This window comes from Calonectris borealis, chromosome 3 (genome assembly GCF_964195595.1).
Source record: "Calonectris borealis chromosome 3, bCalBor7.hap1.2, whole genome shotgun sequence".
Taxonomy (NCBI): domain Eukaryota; kingdom Metazoa; phylum Chordata; class Aves; order Procellariiformes; family Procellariidae; genus Calonectris; species Calonectris borealis.
Window position 1 is genome coordinate 2,802,751 of NC_134314.1, and position 19,160 is coordinate 2,821,910.

The 19,160-nt window shown below is 38.9% G+C and overlaps 1 protein-coding gene across 5 annotated transcripts in view; it reads right to left on the reverse strand.

Annotated features, from left to right (window-relative positions):
- The window catches only part of KIF13B (kinesin family member 13B), a 133,276-nt gene that overhangs the window by 51,172 nt on the left and 62,944 nt on the right, over positions 1-19,160 (reverse strand). For all 5 annotated transcript variants that reach the window (XM_075144841.1, XM_075144840.1, XM_075144842.1 and 2 more), the window contains 11 exons: positions 16,635-16,847; positions 13,588-13,698; positions 10,580-10,714; positions 8,505-8,635; positions 7,352-7,438; positions 6,206-6,396; positions 5,161-5,371; positions 3,859-4,021; positions 2,693-2,839; positions 2,039-2,188; positions 1,233-1,361 (listed from right to left, as the gene is read on the reverse strand). In XM_075144841.1, the coding sequence (XP_075000942.1) occupies positions 1,233-1,361; positions 2,039-2,188; positions 2,693-2,839; positions 3,859-4,021; positions 5,161-5,371; positions 6,206-6,396; positions 7,352-7,438; positions 8,505-8,635; positions 10,580-10,714; positions 13,588-13,698; positions 16,635-16,847 (1,668 nt within the window). The remainder of the gene's footprint in view (positions 1-1,232; positions 1,362-2,038; positions 2,189-2,692; positions 2,840-3,858; positions 4,022-5,160; positions 5,372-6,205; positions 6,397-7,351; positions 7,439-8,504; positions 8,636-10,579; positions 10,715-13,587; positions 13,699-16,634; positions 16,848-19,160) is intronic.

Consider the following 19,160-nt stretch of genomic DNA (forward strand, 5'->3'; position numbering starts at 1 on the left):
TCCTTTATTCTGTGAAATCCTTATCTGAAGATACTACTTGTCCTTATTCTTTGATGCTAGAAACAATACAAAAACAACCCCAACAATACAAAAGTAGCCTGTCCCCTCTTTTTCAAAATCAAGGCCAAATAGAAACAGAATGTTTTGAATACACCTTCTGATCTAAACAAAGCCATCATATTAACCAAATTATTTAATAAACTTCTATTTGCCAGTTGTCAAAGTAAGTTCTGATGAGTTAGACTCCTATGGTAAGGCACCACTCAAGATCCTCAGGAGAATGTTTCCTGCAACAACGCCCCATACTGCTTGCAAGCACATGGAGCTCTATGGGACAGGATAAAAAGTGAAAGAGAGTACAGTTGCCCCCAAATTGTTCATATTGCCTAGAAGCCAGCAAAGTTGGGGTTCCACTCTCTCTAATGCTTTTTGCCTCCCTCTTTTGTTATCTGTACGTTGGCCTACCTTGCCTTTTACTACAACACAGAACTGCTAGTAAATCCTTCCTGGTAACTTTCTTTTTATTATTAACAATAATAAACACAACTGCATATATTTCACAAAATATTGACTATTTCTAGAAAGAAATATTGAGAGAGAATGATTCACGGAAGAATGGGAGTTTATCAGATTCTATAACTCCTTTTGAATTAGATATTGTAGATCCAACCCTAGTGCACAGACCTTCCATGTTTTCCAAGACTACAACTGTCTGGGGTAAGATTGTATGCATATACATATAAATATAGTTTAATAATACCTCACAGACTTAAAAAAAAATCATGGAGATTGAAAGGAACAAAAACCTTCTAGTTCTCTTGTGTTATTTCAGCCACTCAAGAAACAAAATATCGTGAGAAAAGACCACACAGCAGTGCTTCAAGACAAACACTGGGCACCAGGACATTACACAAGGCCATGAAAACAAATACAGCAAAAGTATTAAACTCTGTACATACAACTGACTGATTAGGTACAACTAAATCTAGAGGAAATAACTCTTGGGTTTTTTTTTAAATCCTGAAACATCAACACAGTTTCATATAGTCAATCAATGAGTTCAAAGACAGGACTCTGCCTGTGTAGCTGAATACTGGAAGCGAACATGGCACAAAAGATTAGAAAGAGATATCTAACGTCCAGAAGCGAATGCGCCAGGGACTTCTTTATTTTAAGGCTTGGGATGGAAAGAGAGGAGGTTGCTCAGAGGTTGGGATATATCTGGAACTCACCCGGCAGACAAGTTTTCTCTCCTGAGTGTCATTTTCATTTGAATAGTCTGGACTCTCCTCGCCTCCAACCAACCTGTCGTCTATCTCTCCACTCACTCGAACAATTTCAACGTGGAGACGACCTGATACCTGATAAGAAAGGATTAAGAATTACTTGTGTACCCGAAAACAGTGACAGGTTCATCCCTTTTCAGGTAACTACAACTACTGCTGTTTCCAGTCTGTAAGCAGACAACATTTTATTCTTTTTTATTGTTTTGCACTGTGCATTTGTTGCACCAGATGAAGAATTATTCGGAGCGAGAATCAAAGACCCTTTGTTGTAAAAACATAAAGAAATCAGCCACTGGAGTGACTTTGGGAACAGCATACTGCAATCTCACTCACCTTCACACCAGTCTCTAGAGAGTCTGCAAAGTGCACGTGATGCAGAGCACAGAGAATGTTGCCCGCTATGCTCTAGCTGCCTTTGAAGTCATTCTTACAGTATATATTTAAGAGCCCATTCTTGACGGTAGCCAGTGAAAGCCAGTGGAGCTATAGCTCATACGCGTTCTAAGTATTTATTTTGGGCTGCTTCGCTCAGAAAGGTGCTCACAAAGCTTTCTCCTTTCACAATCACGATGCAGGGATTCAGAGCTGTCTAAACAACTCTAGTAAGGTATTACAGGATTTGCGTAATTCCAAATTGTTAGCAAAGCAGTTGTGCACATGAAACTGGAAAATATCTACTATATACTGGTAATAAGATCCACGGGCTGTAATTAAACGGTTGAGTAAGGATAGATTATAGAAGAATGACAAACCTCTCCCTTCTGATTGATGATTGGAACAGCGTATTGTAGCTTCACGTCATAGAACAGGCACTCAAGAAAAACATTGGCTACACCAATAAGGCTGTGGTTTTCCTGCTCATCGTAGAATGGATCAGCTCGCCTGAAGTAAGCTCTCATCACCTTCAATCAAGTTCAGAAAAATGTAAGAAAAATAAACTTCTCATGAAACAGTTTTCCAAGTGTTGCACAACCAGCCTAATGAAAGAAAACTCAAGCAAGAGGCTAGATTAGACCACAAGAGGAATGGAAGCTTGAATTTTACTTTGGCTTGAGCATAAGGCCTGTTCTCAGCAAGTTCTCTTTAATGTTGTCAGATTCAGAGAAGTCAGCCTGAACATCAGCTCGTGTTGTGTTTACCTACTGCTTCTTATTGTATGCCCAGTTTGGTCACCAAACTATGCATGCAAACAAGCATCAAAGTGACAAGATAAGGGTTAATGAAACGCTGAAGATCCGTTGAAGATCCGTTTCAGTACTAGGAAAAGCAAAGGCTCAGGAAAACTTATCTTTTTGCATACCTCCCCCCCCACGCCAAAGATTTTCTCACATCTACTTAAACAAAAAAATTTAACATTTACAATTTAAATTGTAAATCAGCACAATACTGGAGTAATTTTTACGTACTGGGTTGTCTTCCTCACAGTCTTTCCACTCCTGGTAAAGATCCCTCATATCTACCAGTCGATTCTCCAGCTTTTCCAGTGACCAAATCTGTTTGCCTTTCCCTTTCCTTCTCACCTGAATAGCAGGCTCACTGAGAATTGCACCTCTCTGCGAAACAATTAAAAGAGACACCAATAAGGAAGTTGTGTCACAACAATGAAAAAATAGTTTAAAAACACTAAAAAACTGAGATCATCTTTGGGAAAAGTTTGGATTTCATTCTTTTTTTGTTCTAGCTTGAGCAACCAAATTCAAGCGTGACAGACTCTGAGTTCGGCTGTCACAATACATTCCTGTTCAGTTTAACTGCGAAGTCTAATCACAGCTACGGGCACTAGTTTCCACGGACTTTCACCTTACATAAGTGTTACAAATAAGAACATTTAAGCATTTCACAAATATCCTCAAGTTACCGCAGGCCTGGAGTTCCAGCTGAGGTTACTACTGTCTGCAACTTTCAACTAGCGCAGACACTTAACCCTCTTTACCATCCTGTTTCTGGATGTGCCAGAAGACTGCAAGAAAAACAAGCAACCAAGAGAAACTTCTAAAGGAATTGATAAAAATTCTAATCCTGGAATAAAATACATCTACTGTACCAATGACAGCCTGACTATCACCAAAATATTGAGCTGACCTCAAGAACAGAAATAATAAGCCAGCTTAGGTAGCCAGCCTGAGACATGGAAGTCTGGTTCAGTTCCCTCCTTCCAAAATTTCTAAGATGCCTGGAACAAATCATCCAAATCCTCTCTGCTCCAATCCCTCCCTGTACAATGGGGATGACAGCATTTTCTCAACTCACTAGGATGATGTAAAGTCAAATGTCCACAAGGTGATGGTAAATGCTTGAAATGGAGGTTACCTAACCTGCGCAGATTTTATCACGCTGCAACAGAAGCTAGTGTGAACTTCAACACCAGTGGAAAGTTACATTTATCAGTAAGCTAGCACATTATAAGACTTTCATAGTAATAAAATAAGGATGTAGCATGCACTAACAGAGCCATGTTTAATGCACATTGAATAGACTGGCAAACTATCTAGACCATTAAAGTCAGAATACGACAAATATGAACGCTAAGGGGCAAACTTACAATGGTTTAATTCCATTAGGGCTACCTTACCTTACTGTTAGCATTAAGGCTTGAAGCTGGGATCTGGAGGGTAACTTTGTACTCTGTCCTCTTGTCCAATTCCTCTCCGATAAAATTGGCTTCTCTCACATACAAATTGGCTTTAACAATCTGCTCTCGCAGTTTTCTCAGGCTGTGGGTCAACATTTCTTCTCTAAAAGAAGGGGATTTGGAGGGGGATACAGGAAAAATCATGGCATTCAAGTATTGAAACTGAGTGCAAAACATGATTGCTTTGCAGGAAGGAGTCTTAACATTCAGCTTTTTAACACAAAAATCAGGAGAATTAAATGGTATTTCTGCGGGGGGGCAGGGGGAGATTATCTGTATTAATTCAGCAGTGTGAACATTAGCATACTGCTGGCTACGGAGACTTCTCCATGCATCTGCTGAACAGTCAGCTCTTGTGTGGCTTATTCCAGAGCTTCCCCACCACAGATGTGGATGTTCCATTTTACAGAGAAAGATTTATTCAGACACCATGACCCACTTGCTCACTGGCCTTCCTGGCAAGTGTGAGAGAGCGCCAACTGTGCAGCACAGGAATCTGCTACCACAAAATATTCCAGACACACAGCTAACACCTTGTTAGACTGTCTCAAATATTTTCTATTTCAGAAGTTGCTTCTCTAGCCATATAAATTAGATTTGTATTTTCTCATTACAATGCCTTTACCATACTCATTGGTTTAGGGTACATTTCCTCTTCCTCCTGCAGCTGCTCTTTTTGACAGTAATACTGGAAACGATCATTTAGAGGCCGTAAATAACCTCAGTGCAATTGCCTAGGAGGAGGCAAAGAGAACAGCGACCCCTCTGTGGTTATTAAACAGTTTTTGCAATGCTCTGGATCAAAATTCTTTGTATCATCCTCTTACTCCCTTTTCTTTCTGCACTCTTCTGGTTGCCAGGACCTGTCCAGGTCAGACAGACGGATGTGAATCAAGAGGAGAAACAACCTTCCAGCAGCTGAGTCATGATCCACAGAAGAACAAACTCATATAGGAGTCCCAAAATTTCTTCCAATCACCTCATCTTTAGTCAAATTTGTTGCCAATCAGGATAGAGTTTCTCCTTAACAACAAAGCAGGCACTCATTCTTTCTCATCTTTTCTAGCATTATAGGTCTGATTGTTCTTAGACTAACATTTTCGTTCTGTCCTCCCCAACCCCCATGCAGGAGTCCTCTCAGCAATTTGGCAGAGGTGTGCAATGCAATTAAAATCTTGCAAAATTCACTAGCACTGATGAACTTTAAATGAGCATTCCTGATGGTCAGATTTGATTACCCACCTCTCCTCCGCCCACTGCCGTAAGCGCTGCTGAGCGCTGGGAGAATGAAAGGAGAACCTGTCCATGCTGCGGAAATGCTGCTTCTCTGGTGACAATCGCCTTCGCAATTGCTCCAGTTCATGTTCATACATCAGTCTCTGTCGTTCAAGCGCAGATCTCTTCTCCTCTTCGTGTTGCTGCTCCAGGCTTTGCAAGATTGACTGCATTGGATCTAAGCAGACGTTGAAAACAAAGAAGCTAGTACTTCTGGGGGTCAAATACCTGGTAACCATAAAATTAAATTGGAAACAATCATGTAATGAATATGGGGCAGACACAGCGGACTCGGAAATACAAGATCTTTCCCACGTTCTGCTACAGATATGCTGTATGACCTTGGGCGAGGCACAAATTACTATGATTTGGGACTTCCCTTCCCCATTCTATATCTGCAATTATCCACGTTAGGGACTGCAGTAGCCACTGAAATCCATGGTGAAGAACATCCTAGAGAGTAAACATAGTTAGCATATAAAAGGAGGAAGAGATGATATTTTTGCTGTAATGCATATTAAAAAAATGCTGCTGAATTGTGGAGTAAAATAAACATCTACAGAACAGATTGGATGGACGATTTAAGAGAATTTAGAAAAGGGAAAGACCAAGCTGAAAAAACTTCCTCCTGTTTCCCAAAATAATACTGTTCTGGGACAGCTACATAAGACCACAAAAACTAAGGAACATGATTTCAGAGATAGAAATCACTACAGTTAATGCCTGAGTGAGACATAACGCAAGAAAAATAAACAACAAAGTGAAAACACTTTGATTTGAGGCTGCAGTTCCACCAATATCCAGCTTTGGCTTTTTTCTCAACAAGAACTGCCAAACAAAACATTCTGTGGTGGTTTTTTTCCCCCTCAAGTGCTAAAATGGCTACAATGAGTCATTCACAAGAAGAATTCTCCAGTAGGAAGTTATAAGGGAAAAAGTCTGTGGTTAAGAGTCCTTGAAGATGTAACCTCATATTCTGTACCTTTTCCCAAAAATTTCTGTTGCTTCTTACCATTACTACCAAGTGCCTTCATAGTGACTTCCATCTGGGCGTATTCATAGCTAAAGTTAATCTCACTAGACACTTCACTGGAATTGTCTCCATCTATGTCCAGCTGCTCAACACTATTGCTGCACTTCATAGAGTTGTCTCGCTCTTCATCCTCATGATCTGCCTTCTTTTTCTTCTTTGGCAAATTCAGCCTTTAAATAAAAGGAAAATTTTTTAAAAAACTATTAATTGCTGAACTTTGAAACAAAGGGTTGCTTTCAAAGATTATTAAAATTAAGCAGATTATCCAATCAATAGATTTTTCCCTTTCAAAATTTGTTGATGTCCTGTGAATGTAGTTTTCCTCAGGCTAAACAGGGGAGTTCAAGGCAAACTAACTAATCCATTCTACAGTCTAATAATAGAGAGTACCTGATATTACTAATCATATAGTTTAGATAACCATAAATTTTTTCGTTGTCCCATATCCAAATAATTTAGAGGCAATAATGAAATTATATCCCACTTTTTATGTGGATTCTTCTTTCAAGAATAAAAGAAAACAATTAAGTTTTAGATTATCATTTAAATCCACTGATCTGTAAGGTATTTCAGACCAGACACAGAGGGTTTCAAGAATACAGTCTTTCACAGAAAACTTCTGCCAGTGATCCTGTCTGATACAGGAAGGTCTCAGGTATGGTTGGAGCTGGAATTCCAGGGAACAGACAACACAGTGCCCTTGTAAGACCCAGATCACTGTATAACATAAGTCAAAAATCTAACACCTAAGCTGCAAAATCCAAAAGGCAACCTATCCAAGCCAAAGCTTGGGTGTAATATTTTCACTGTGGAAGAGTGGAACTTAATACTAACGTGGTCTGAACCACATTAAAGTTATGACTTCAAAAATCAAATCTCTTCAGTGAGATAATAGTACTGATAACTACAGCAAGGTCCTCATCAGCAAGGTTACAGTCCCTTGAAAATACAAGAAGTTAAGTCAACCTATTGCTCTGAAACTAAAATCATGCACAGTTGCTATGACTTCTAGCATTCAAGAACAGCGAAACATCAGCATTGCCTTTATAATCCCAATGAAAAAGAAACCACCTCCTCCTGCAGCCTGAATGCACAAATTTACAATTTCTTTAATATCTTTTGTACCTGAAGAAGTGATTGTTTCCCCACAGTATTCTGTCTCCATGATGTAGCTGGATAGGGCACATGACAGCAGAACCATTTACGAAAGTCCTGCGAAAAGGCAAAAATCTAAAGCAAATGCATCTATATAAGGCTTAATTTTTTTTCCAGTACTACTTTATTGTAACTAGTTAAGGTAGGAGAACAGGTTTATGGATTGCAAACAGGCAAAATATCCCCAGAAACTTCATTCACCTACTCTCTGCTGTTTCATAAACTCCTCAAACTCAGCTTCTTTTGACTGCTTAAGCTTATCGAGTTCAGTACTTTTGGATAGATATTATGACAGCTATGTCTGGGGAGTATAATTAGAGCTTAAAAATGAGGGGCCTGAAAAAAGATGATATCACTGGAAATAAACATTTTTCACACTACTTTGAAATACAGACACAAAATAGAAACATTTCAATAAGACACTGGAGAACTTTGCTTTATAAATAGCTTAAAGACAATAAACTGATTAGAATAATCAGAAACTACTTTTATTTCAGAGTCAGATTAAGTCTGAAAATAGGATCACAGGATAACTCAAATTTGAAGGGAATCTCAGGATGTTATCCAGTCCAATCTCCTGCTCAAAGCAGGATCAGCTACAAATCAGGGTAAATGTGAAATTCTTTAATTTTGTGTGTCTAAAAATAAATTATTGGAGATGCTGACAATGCATGTAATTTTGTGATCAATTTGAATATACCATCTGCTTTTCAAGTACTGCTACTTAATCAAATAAAGCAACACATGCTTCAGCAGCTCTTTGCATATCAACAGATTTCCTAGAAAATTAATTAAAATTTTGACAGAGTTACATCTGCACAGCTGCAAATCAGTGAGTATTTACTTGCTGAAAGCATATGCCATTTACTCATCCTCTTTTTGAAAACTTGGACTACAAACACCATCACTGAGAGAAATCTCTTTAGAATGAAAGATATGAGTTGACAGAGGGGTAGATGACAATTAAAACAAAATGTAAAAGCAGGATACAAGAAGCAGAATTTTCTTACTTCAGACTACATGGAAAAGTTCATTTTTTAATTATCTTTTTGCACCACTAATCATAAAATACTAGATAAAACTACAATTATTATACAACTGGAGCTGTATTTTATTCCTTTACCTAGTATTTTTTTGAGGTGTTAACATAACCTGTCCTTCTGGGGTGATGTCTATAATACAGTGTTCAGGAAGAATTCCCATTCCACACAGCTGGATATCTTGAGAGTTGTCTGAGCCTATTAATGTGTGCTCCTGGGAAAAAATAATTAAGATGTTAGCAATGGATTGCAGAAGTCCACTAGTTCTAACTCATCCATTCTCCTTCTGGATATACCTTGTCACCTAGTTCCAAAATGTGAAAGTTGTTCAATACTTCCCTTAGAGGGGAAAAAGGAAAACGAAACATTGCAAGCAAATCCTCCCTTTGTCTTATAGTAACAAGTAGGGAGCACTCAGGAAAGTTTACAGGCAACAGTTAAATCCGAAGACGAAGAGGTTTCTGCAACTTAATTGTGGAATTCAGTGCCTCGGGATGTTGTAGAAGTCAAAAGTATAAAGGAGTTCAAAGAGGAATTAAGACAGGTTCACAGTGGTTAGACCCATGGCTATTACACAGGTTCCATCTAGATCATCCAACGGCTTAGGAAATTCCTGAAGTACTTGAGGCACGAGGGATTTGGCAGAGGAAGGATCACTCCACACATGCCCCAGTTCATCCGTTTCTTTTTTAGGCATCTTTGAGCAATTTTTGAGGAACAGGTACAATAGTTTAGATAAGTCAGATCAAGTTGTTCTGTGGTGCTTATAAGAACTAGTACATACGCAGCTCAGCATTAAAGAGAATGGGGGCAAGATATTTACTCTGAGAAGCAAGAGAGTTTAACCTCAGAATTTTAGGCAAAACAGGTGTAAGTAATTTTAATCGAAAGAATTTCAAAGCACAGGGATTTCTACACCGAAATTCTCAATCAACAAACCAAATTTGCGTTATTTAAAAAAAAAAAAAAAAAGACCAAACTGAAACGCACAAAACCTACCCCCCCATGCAAAGGGGTTTTCTCTAGAAAGGGAAAGTAGCACAGTAGCACCTGAGACTTTTCTGCTGGTGCTGATGGGCCAAGGCCTGTTTTCTGAGCAGGCTTTGTGTTCAGTGCACTCCTGTCATGTGTTCACAATGAACCACAGAAGTCGGCTCTGCTTCAATAGCTGTCAGCGTCGAGGCTGATTTAGCAGCTTGAGTCACACTCCGGACACCTACGTGCAAGGCGCCTGGAAAGGATTCAATTCTTCTCCCAAAACCTCAGCTCAGCTCTTTTGTCCCTTTTAATGTTTTTTAGCAGATACAACATTGAGAAAGTTCTTTCCCTTGCTTTCATTGAGATATCACAGAGCAACTATGACTGATATAAAAGAGGATCACGTATTTCCTAAGACTGACTAAACCAAAAGCATCTTTCAGGCCAATTGCTAATTCTGTGGCTGTTTTGAGAGTTACTACAGACCACTTCAAAGAAAAGAGAATGATTTAACGTGAAGCTCAAACTGCCAGCATTCTTACCCTGCTAAATTTTTAGAACTTGTATTCTAAAGTGTGACTTAAAAATGGTTGTATCTCATTTCTCCTCCTGACTCCAGATCACGTCTACAGTTTGTTAAACTGCTCAAACATTTCAGTGCAGAGTCCAAAAGTCACGTTACGCGATTTATGTTTAACACCAGTAACACGGACTGCACATCAGCAGAAGTGCTAAGGCAGAACAGAACTTAATTTTCACTCCTGGCAAGCTGCATGAAGAGGAATAAAAAAGCATTTTATAAAGTGAAGTCAGTACTACACATATAGAAGCAAGCTGATTACTGATATGCCCAGATAAAACACTTTTCTGGGTAAAACCTGGTAAAAGCTGGCATTAAAAAACCCAGAAGACCGTTTATAAAAGACAGCATCTCTAAATTCCTCTTAAAAAACAAAACAAAAACATAAAAGCCCCAAACCTTCCTCTGATACAAAGAATTAAATTTGAAATAAAAAGGTTGTACACGTATTATTTTTAATGAGGCAGTGAGTATCAGAGAATGCTTTAGATATGCAGTTTTTATAACATTCTCTAAGTACACCTCTGCCAATGGCATTAGAAGCCCACTTCTATTAAAAAAAAAATATATATTTTTATATATATCAATATTTATTTTTACCTTTAAATAGTATACCAGAAGTTCATTGAGAGCTGGATCTGCATTCAAATTAACGAGGAAGCACTTATTATCCCCAACTTTTATTCCAGAAGACTGAAGAGATATGCCAAGACTTTCCAACTGTTTCTGACGCTCCTGCAAGAGAGTAGCCATCAAAAAATTAAGCTGATTGATGTACAGCCCTTTGGAAATGCATTCCTATCTGCCAAAGCCACAAGACAAAATGATGGGCAGCTACTTCCGAAAAAGGTAACTCTTTCTTCTGCAATAGATTAGACACAAAAGCCTTAGTTATATCAAGCTTTGATCAGGGTATCTAATTTCTCTTGTCCTTCCACCTCAGGTCTCAGAGGGCTACGTGCTGTGGTCTCAGAGAGTTGCATCTTCCTGGTGAAAAATGGGAACAGCTGAGAGCAGCACACTGCAGTACTGTAGGAGCTTCTCCATGACCTCACTGAACAGCGAAACGCTACCACAAAGACATCTCTAGAGCCCTTTATTTTCTCTTTTGAGCTAAAAAGCAACTAGTTAAGTTAAATCCCTGCCAAGTCAAGCTCCATGTCTATCTTTTATCCCAGAGCAATCAAAATGACAAAAAACTGGCAACCTGCTATTTAAGTAATGCAAATAACACTTCCTGCTGAACAAGAATAGTAGCATTTTGGATGGTGTTTTGTTCTTGTCAATAGACTTCATAGAATTCAACAACAAAGCATTACTGTGCAAAAATGTACATCTTTCAAAGGGAAGTGTTTGGGTGAAGACTAGAGCAGTGAAAGAGGAACATTAAACATTTCTGACTTAAGAACAGAAAGGGATTCTTCTACAAAAAAAAAAAATTGAGATAGAAATGTTGAGAATTGTTCCCAGGATCATACAGAAACTGAAATGAGACTCACTATCCACAACAGCAAACAAAATGTCAAAAATAAACACGGGAGGCCTCCCCCAGAAGTACTAGAGGGAAGCAGAAAGGGGAGGGTAAAACAAGCGAGTAAAACCTGCAGGGCCTTCCCTGTGACGCTGAGACTTAAAAAAAAGAAAAAAAAAAATTTAGCAGACACTATATAGGAATAATGCTGGAATGTTTATTAAGCTTCTGACCTCTACCTACCACTCTGCTTTGTATTTAAAAACTTATTATGTCATCCTATTCAGTATAATTCTGTTCAGCATTGGAATTGTACCAGGTCTAACCAAGATTAAAATAGCAAAGAACAGCAAGCACAACTCCCTCTTGATTTTCTCTACCCTGTCTCCCCACACACTTACAAAACCAACATAACATCCTTGTAAGGCAAAGTTGTGCATTTGAGAGAGAGAGAGAGTGTGAAAAAACCCCCAAAGAACAGCGGAAAACTGCAGTGTGACGTCAAAGATCTCTCTTCGGATCATCAGTGCCAGGCTCTGAAGTTCACATAATTCCTTATTATCTACAGAGGTAAAGAACGTGTTGCCCAAAGGAGGACTTGGCCCACAGTCTAAATATTATAGGTTTAACTTAAAGAAAATGAGCCAGTTTCTGTTAACTTTTGCGCAACACCTAATGTTAATTAACTTAAACATTCAAAATAAATTAAAAGTATGTCAAATACGCACTGAAAATGTGAAAAATTGCCTATTCACATAGTCTTTAAGGCTTTGAACCCTTATTGCTGCTCCATTTCTACAAACTGCCTCTTCGATGGCCCTCATTCTTTACGAGGAATCATCCTTTCCTCAAAGATTTACAATTATCTCTCCATCCTACCCGCCTACCCTGCTACAATTTGACAGACAGATGTTGGTGGATGCTGGCCAAAAATAAAATCACTTGACAAGCCATGACATACGTGCCTCTGTAAGCCTACTGAAGATGGCAGAAGGTTCTTTCCACTGGCTTCCAAGTGGTCCTGAAACAGCCTTATACTGCACAAACGCTAGTCCTTATCCCTCCTCAAAAAAAAAAAAAAAAAAAATCACTTTTTCTACAGCTGCAAGGCTCATGAAACTCCCAGCTGCAAAACATCGTAACACGCTGAGAGTTTAGAGACAAAGAAGAAGAGAACTAAAGCAAGCAGCCATATGCAAACATCAATGCAGATTTAGTCTGTAGCATTGAGCCCACTGCTCCAGTTTTTCAACCTCCTCGCACGCTCAAGGTTTCTATACCTAGAAACTATTGTGTAGGATGAGAGCAGAAATTTTTTATTAGCAGTATTTTTCACCCTTATACACAGGGAGGAAAATCCATGCTACAAACCTGCATTGAAAGCCAGGAAGCCCTTGTAGTCACAAGCAGCACTTCTTACAATGGATCTTTAAAACTAAAGTCAACACAGTCTGTTCTGATTGTGTCATCTACAAGAGGGCTTTGTATCGGAGGCTCCGTTTTCTCCTTATTTATTACACGCTATTCATCACCTTTCAATAGTCCTCCCCCTCAAAAGCTCCCTACTGCAAATATATACATCAGCATTTGTATGGTAAGAATTGGAAGTGTCATGCAATAATCGTGGTGACCTGCGCAATTTTTCAACGTAACCATCATCTTCAATTACAGTCTGAGGCCCTAAATATCAGTTTAAGAGGTATTAAAACACACAGGGATCCTGAACAGTTCTATTTTTTAATATTCTGAATGCCCTTTGCCTTGTGTATTGAGGCACTCTGTATATAACCTTGTATTTAATGCTCTCAACACTCCATCTTTCATCACAGACAACAATTTTACTGTCTGAAGAATATAAAACCCCTGTAATCCTTTCATCCATGGATTATTAATTTTTTAAATAACTTCTCCATTTGCATACAGTGACAATTTATTATTGTCATTGGAATAGTAATCTGGAAGGCATCCAGCTATCACAGGAATTAACTGAAGCTTTTCAAAAGGGCAGTAAGCTTGACCTACTTACCCATAAATGTGGGGAGAGAGTCAGACAATCTCTAGGAACTGACAGACAAAGGAAACAAACCTATTTTTCATAAAAAAGGGGTGGGGGCGCACGGGGAAGAAAGCAGCAAACCTGTGCTATCTCCTCGGTTTTTCTTAATTTTTCTTCCCAGGTCACGGTCATTTCCTGAATTAACTTTTCTGATTCCTCCAATCGTTCTTTTAATTCTGGTGATTTCATAGCCTGCAGAAATAAAAGCAAATAAAACAAGAAAGCTTGTTGTGCTTCGTTTTTTTCACATTGCTGTCACACAGATGAGGAAAAAAGGAAACATAACATTACTGATAAGTATACCTTGGAAAATGAGTAAGTAAAGGGTTTTTTAAAATACATATTGCACATAAATGCAGAATCCATCAAAAAGTTAGTTTAATTAGTTTCAAGTACAGATGCTAAAGTGGAGTTTATATACTGCAATGCAAGCCAATTACATGATACTGGCAGATTTGCACAAGATATTAAAACACAAATTAATCTCATTTCTATACCAATAGGAGTATCCCAAACGACTCATATCTAAACCAATCTTGTTTCTCAGACACTGCTGACCTGGCTAGCCACCACTGTCTCAGCTTGCTTTCCCTCAAAATGGCAGTTAACATCTCAGTCACTTAAAACTGCCATGCCGCCAAAATATATTTATTGTTCTTTTTGATATGGCCTGATGGGTGCGATTTTTTCTTTCTACAGCAAATATCAAGGCATCTGAGGTGTTCTGGTTATCCACCTCTACATCTGCATTTTAAAAGCGGATATCAAAAGAAGCCTTATGATGTGCTTCCAGACACCAGAATTCAATTTTCTTGCTAATCCATCACAGCTCTAATTTTGTTTTGTGAAATAGTCACAGGCCCATGTTCCATCCAAGGACTAACTTGAGAATAAGAAGACACCACCACCCATCAGACACTCCAAAATCTGAAAGGACATCAACATCTTCTTACTACACATATTTACTTCCTCCAGTCTGAGCAGTGGCATATTCCTCCCGCACTACCTTGAACAGGAAGCCTGTGGTCTTCCTTACGTCGTTATTTCATTACTGCTAACAAGACGAAAATGTTTTTGGCTGGTAGGTATTTATGTAATGCCAATTAAACAATGCAAGCATTGCTCTCCGTCAGATATTCCCTTACCACAAAACCCAAAACTCCTCACAGGAATCCAAATCAAACAGAGTGGCCTCATTACACTGCAGTTCGTTCAAGAAAAGGAGCAAGTGCCAGGAGTGGAAAATCCTGTTTTAAGACAGGAGTTTCCTCTGCCTCAAGACACAACAGTCTAGGAACTGTCAGCTGATGTGTCCCGTGTAGTCTTTTTCTGGTTGAATATCTCAAATACCTAAATACAGGATAAAAGGGAACATGAATTCCACTGAGGAAGAAAAGTGAAGCCAATGCAATCTCCAGAACAAAGATTTATTATGACATGATAAACCTTGATGAGTGCAAAGGCGCTGGGCACTACGGAGCAGGACAGGAAGATGAAGCCCAGATACTCTCAAGGTCTAAGTCTTGTTGGTCTATTTATTTGGACCTGGGGCAAAATTACTCAACATTTTCACATGCTTCAACTGTAAAACGAGCTAGGTAATTCTCCTCACTTCCTACAATGCTTATAAAAACGACAGATCTATGGGCCCAGACCAGACCAGCAGGTGTGCTTCTCTGCTGAAAGCAGTTAGTTTAAATTCCCAGCTTAAGAAGGACAAGCCCATGGTCTTGGTACAGACAAATTAAAACATGTGATATTAATTCCGATTAGAAAAGATCAAAATGTGTGGATTTAAAAAGAAAAGGGGAAAAGAGGATAATGCCTTACTCTTCTGGGGCGGGGGGGGAAGTAAACTGTCAAGTTCTGTTCTGCCTTGGCTGTTTAGGAGAGAAAAGGATACTGACACCAAAGGGGGGAAAAAAAAAAATCAAACCCACAACTTGGTAACCTCTAGATTTGGATACGAGCTTTGAAAATGTAACCTGATTGTCATAACGGGTCAATCGTTTTTGTTCACTTACAAACACGTCATTTATGCACATTTCTCTAAGAACAATTAGATGGGCTACAAATGTAATACACTGACAAGACAATGAATGTGGTTTTTGACCCTTACTGTGTAGCCTCTTAATAGCCAACTACACTGTTTTTTCCATGCTCTTTGTCAATGCCACCGAGATGACAACTAGGGTGGGATTGTAATACTTGGAAAAGGAAATATTTATTATTTCATATTTAGGAAACACTACTTCATTTCTTTGGAAAGCTGCCATTATTTTGGCATTAATGCTCACAAATGAAACAAATAGGGAGTACTTGCATCTCTCAGAGCACTGTTAAGTCTGTGGTTCATATTTTAGAGGAATTTTTAGATATTTAACTTGAGATACCTTAAAGAAACTGATATACACTTATTGGATGCTTAGCATATTAGGCAGCTCAAATGAGAACAGTCCAAAATTCACTAGTCATTTCTAATATCACAGCCAGCATTGCCTGCATACCTTATGAGGCAAATACTGTAATCACAATTTTTCTGAACTGCAAAATAGATGGATTAGATCACCACTGCTTTTCCACATTTGAGAACAGAACTCAGAATTACGCCAGTTCTTGGCCTTCATCTAACATTTAGACCATGCTCCTTTCACAATTTCATTGAGGTAGCTATGCAGATAGTCATAATATTGTCTAGCACTTGTAAGAGATTCAATTTAGAACAGTTAAAGCTTGTAAGCAAGCAAGCATTAGTTAACTGAATTCACACCTCGCAGGATTTAGCCTCACTGAATTCTTAAAATACACCAGCAAAGCTCTGCCTACAGACTGCACAATCTTAACCCTCCACCCCTATTCCTGCCTCCACGTCCTCTTGCTTTTGATCCATATCTCGCAATAAAACCAAGATTGCTCAACAGGGTGTTCAAACAGAACCTGGTATCTCATGTTATCACCCGTGTTTCGGGACTGACGTGCAGAAAAATGGAAAGAAGTGATATAAAGGGAGATTTCTCATAGATACCATGTAGTCATTCTTTGTGGCATTCATTTTCGAGAGCCAGGTAAGAAAGCCCTGACAACAGGGTTTACAGGACTTACTGGCTAGTCAAGACTAAAATTTGTACCTCCGCTTTTGTGAGCTGTTCTCGCAGCTTCTCCACTTCCTCACGGAGCTCCCGAATAATGCGAGCATTGGGGTCTTCATTCACCACGGCATGATTAACAATGTTCTTGGCCCGATCTGCATACCTCAGTGTTGAAAGGGTCTCATCATAGTTGTCTGCTGCTGGGCTTACTGTTGCTACCATGGCAGTCTTGCTGTTACCACCAAGGCTATCCTGGAAAGTAGTAGAGGTTATAAATTAAAAGAGAAGGTTCCTCTGGTTTTAGCCAGTCAATGAACTTAGGCAGTGAATAATAACCTAGGGTTGGGAGTAGATGGGGGGCAACTAGCAACAGAAACATTTTTGTCAGAGCTCCTCAGTTCAAAATTAATATTTTAAGCTGTGTAAATCAAGGAAAGTTGTTATTTTCAATTGTCTTTTTTTTTTTTTAAAGCACTTTTAGGAAATGTCATTCTTGGCTTTCAGAATCAGTTTCAGTTTAAACAGGAATGAAAACAGTCCCTTTTTTGGGCTTTATGGTGCCTAGTAAGAGCTTCAAAGGTTTACTTCCATGTTTTCTGCTTAGGTTTATAAACCAGAAATATAAGCATTTCAGCATTAGACTTCTCAGATACTATTGAAGGAGCTCAGGAAAGATCATGATGAATTCAGAATATCTTATTTTAAAGACTGGAAGCGAGATGGTTCCAGTAAGTACTTAATTTAAATTACTTAAAGATCTCCTCATAAACAATATAGTTGAATTTATCCTTACAAATATTTCAGAATGGGGCCCCTCCCTTCCCCCCCACTTGCACAGCTCACAAATCTAAATCGAGTTATGTAAGAAATTACCCGTTTGGAATTTGGTTGACAGAGAAGAAGGGCGTGAAACCACATTCCTGCAAGGCAGTGTGTCGGGATAGTGGGGGAAGGAGGGAAGCGTTCAATCTTTTTATTGATCTCAAAATTGTCTTTCACAATTTTGGCTGTTTTGAATTTTGCAGCAGATCTTTTTTTTTTTGGTTGGTTGGGTTTTTTGGGGTTTTGGTTGTTTTTTTTTTTTTTACCCAATATCCCTTTCTGAGACAAGCCACGCTCTTAACTTTCATCTTCAATAACCCATGAAATCTAGGTCAGGCATTGCCATTAGAACAATCTGACTACATTAGCTGCTTGTCTAACCATTTCAATTACAAAGCACACATGTAGCTTTCCCTAGCAATCATTAAAATGCCCCTTTAAGTATTCCCTTAAGACTCTCTTTTTTTGCTGCACGATGCCTAAAATAATTTGACAGCAGTCTGGCTGCTTCAGTGGTCAGACAAGCACTGACCACACAGACCGATGTTGCTTCGCTGCTGCGTTGGCAGTGCTCTGCTGTCTCTGGTCACGCAGAAGGGCTGTTAGCTCTTTGGGTAGAGAATATAATTTCATTTGTATAGTGTTCGGCACAGTGAGGTACACCAGCATGGTTAGCACTTGCAGGTAAGAGTATTTATAGAGAAGTCAATCGAAAATAACAGCCTTCTGACTGATACCAGCGTGGTTTTTTTTCCTCATCCGAGAAGCGCCAATGTTTACTCCCATAAATACACAGTTTGGGAGGATCCACTCTGTAACACACAAATGTTTTTCCAGAGCGTCTACTGAAAACTTTAAAAAGACCAACAAGAGCACATGAGTCATTCAATGGGATTTCTGGCTGTACAGAAGCCAGGACTTTTCTTCAATCCCTCAACGATTTTCAAAAATTAGGAAAAACGCTCTGTAACTGCAATCCCTGTTCTGCATAAAAAGATGAAGTTTATCAGGGAGCTGGCCAGGTACTCCGCTTCCAAATCAAACCTTAACAGTTTGCACTTTGGGAACCTCCTTCACCGCACTAACTAGCTCCAAAATAGGATTAATTAATTATTTGAATTGCAACTCTGCTGTACAGGCAGCTGAGAACGCTGTTACAGTGATACACCGTAATTCACAAAACACCCATTATAAGTTGGGTAAAGTTCTCTTGTATGGTGGCTATTCAAGCCCAATGGCAGACTGTCCGATAAAGTTTTATGTAAAAAACTGATTTCACTGGTTTCTTTAATGTTAAGCAAGAAACGTAGACGAATAGTAAGCTAGCCTCTCATTAGTGACAACAGCATCTGCAAATTACCCTGGAAAGGCTGGGATTGCATGTGATAGAGAGAGACACAGCGTGGAAATAAATAAGCTTATTTACTTCTAAGACTAAACTAGCACAGTCTTCTCTAGTACCAAGATTACTGTGAAAAGAACTTACAATGTAAAGATTCGTAATTATATTTTTAAAAGCAGCCATCAGTAAAACATACAGGGCTTCTGAAAAAAATGGGAAAATGAGATGTTTGTATCGATAGAATTAGATAAAACCAAGAAGCTAAAGAGTTGATAAGCTATTCTGCTTCCCACACATAACCTGACACCACTCTTCAAGCCTCCTCTTGCAATAACATTTTTCACCTGGTACTTTCGTCTAGAGATCCTCAACAAAATTAAGGACAAAGTGTTAAATCTTGA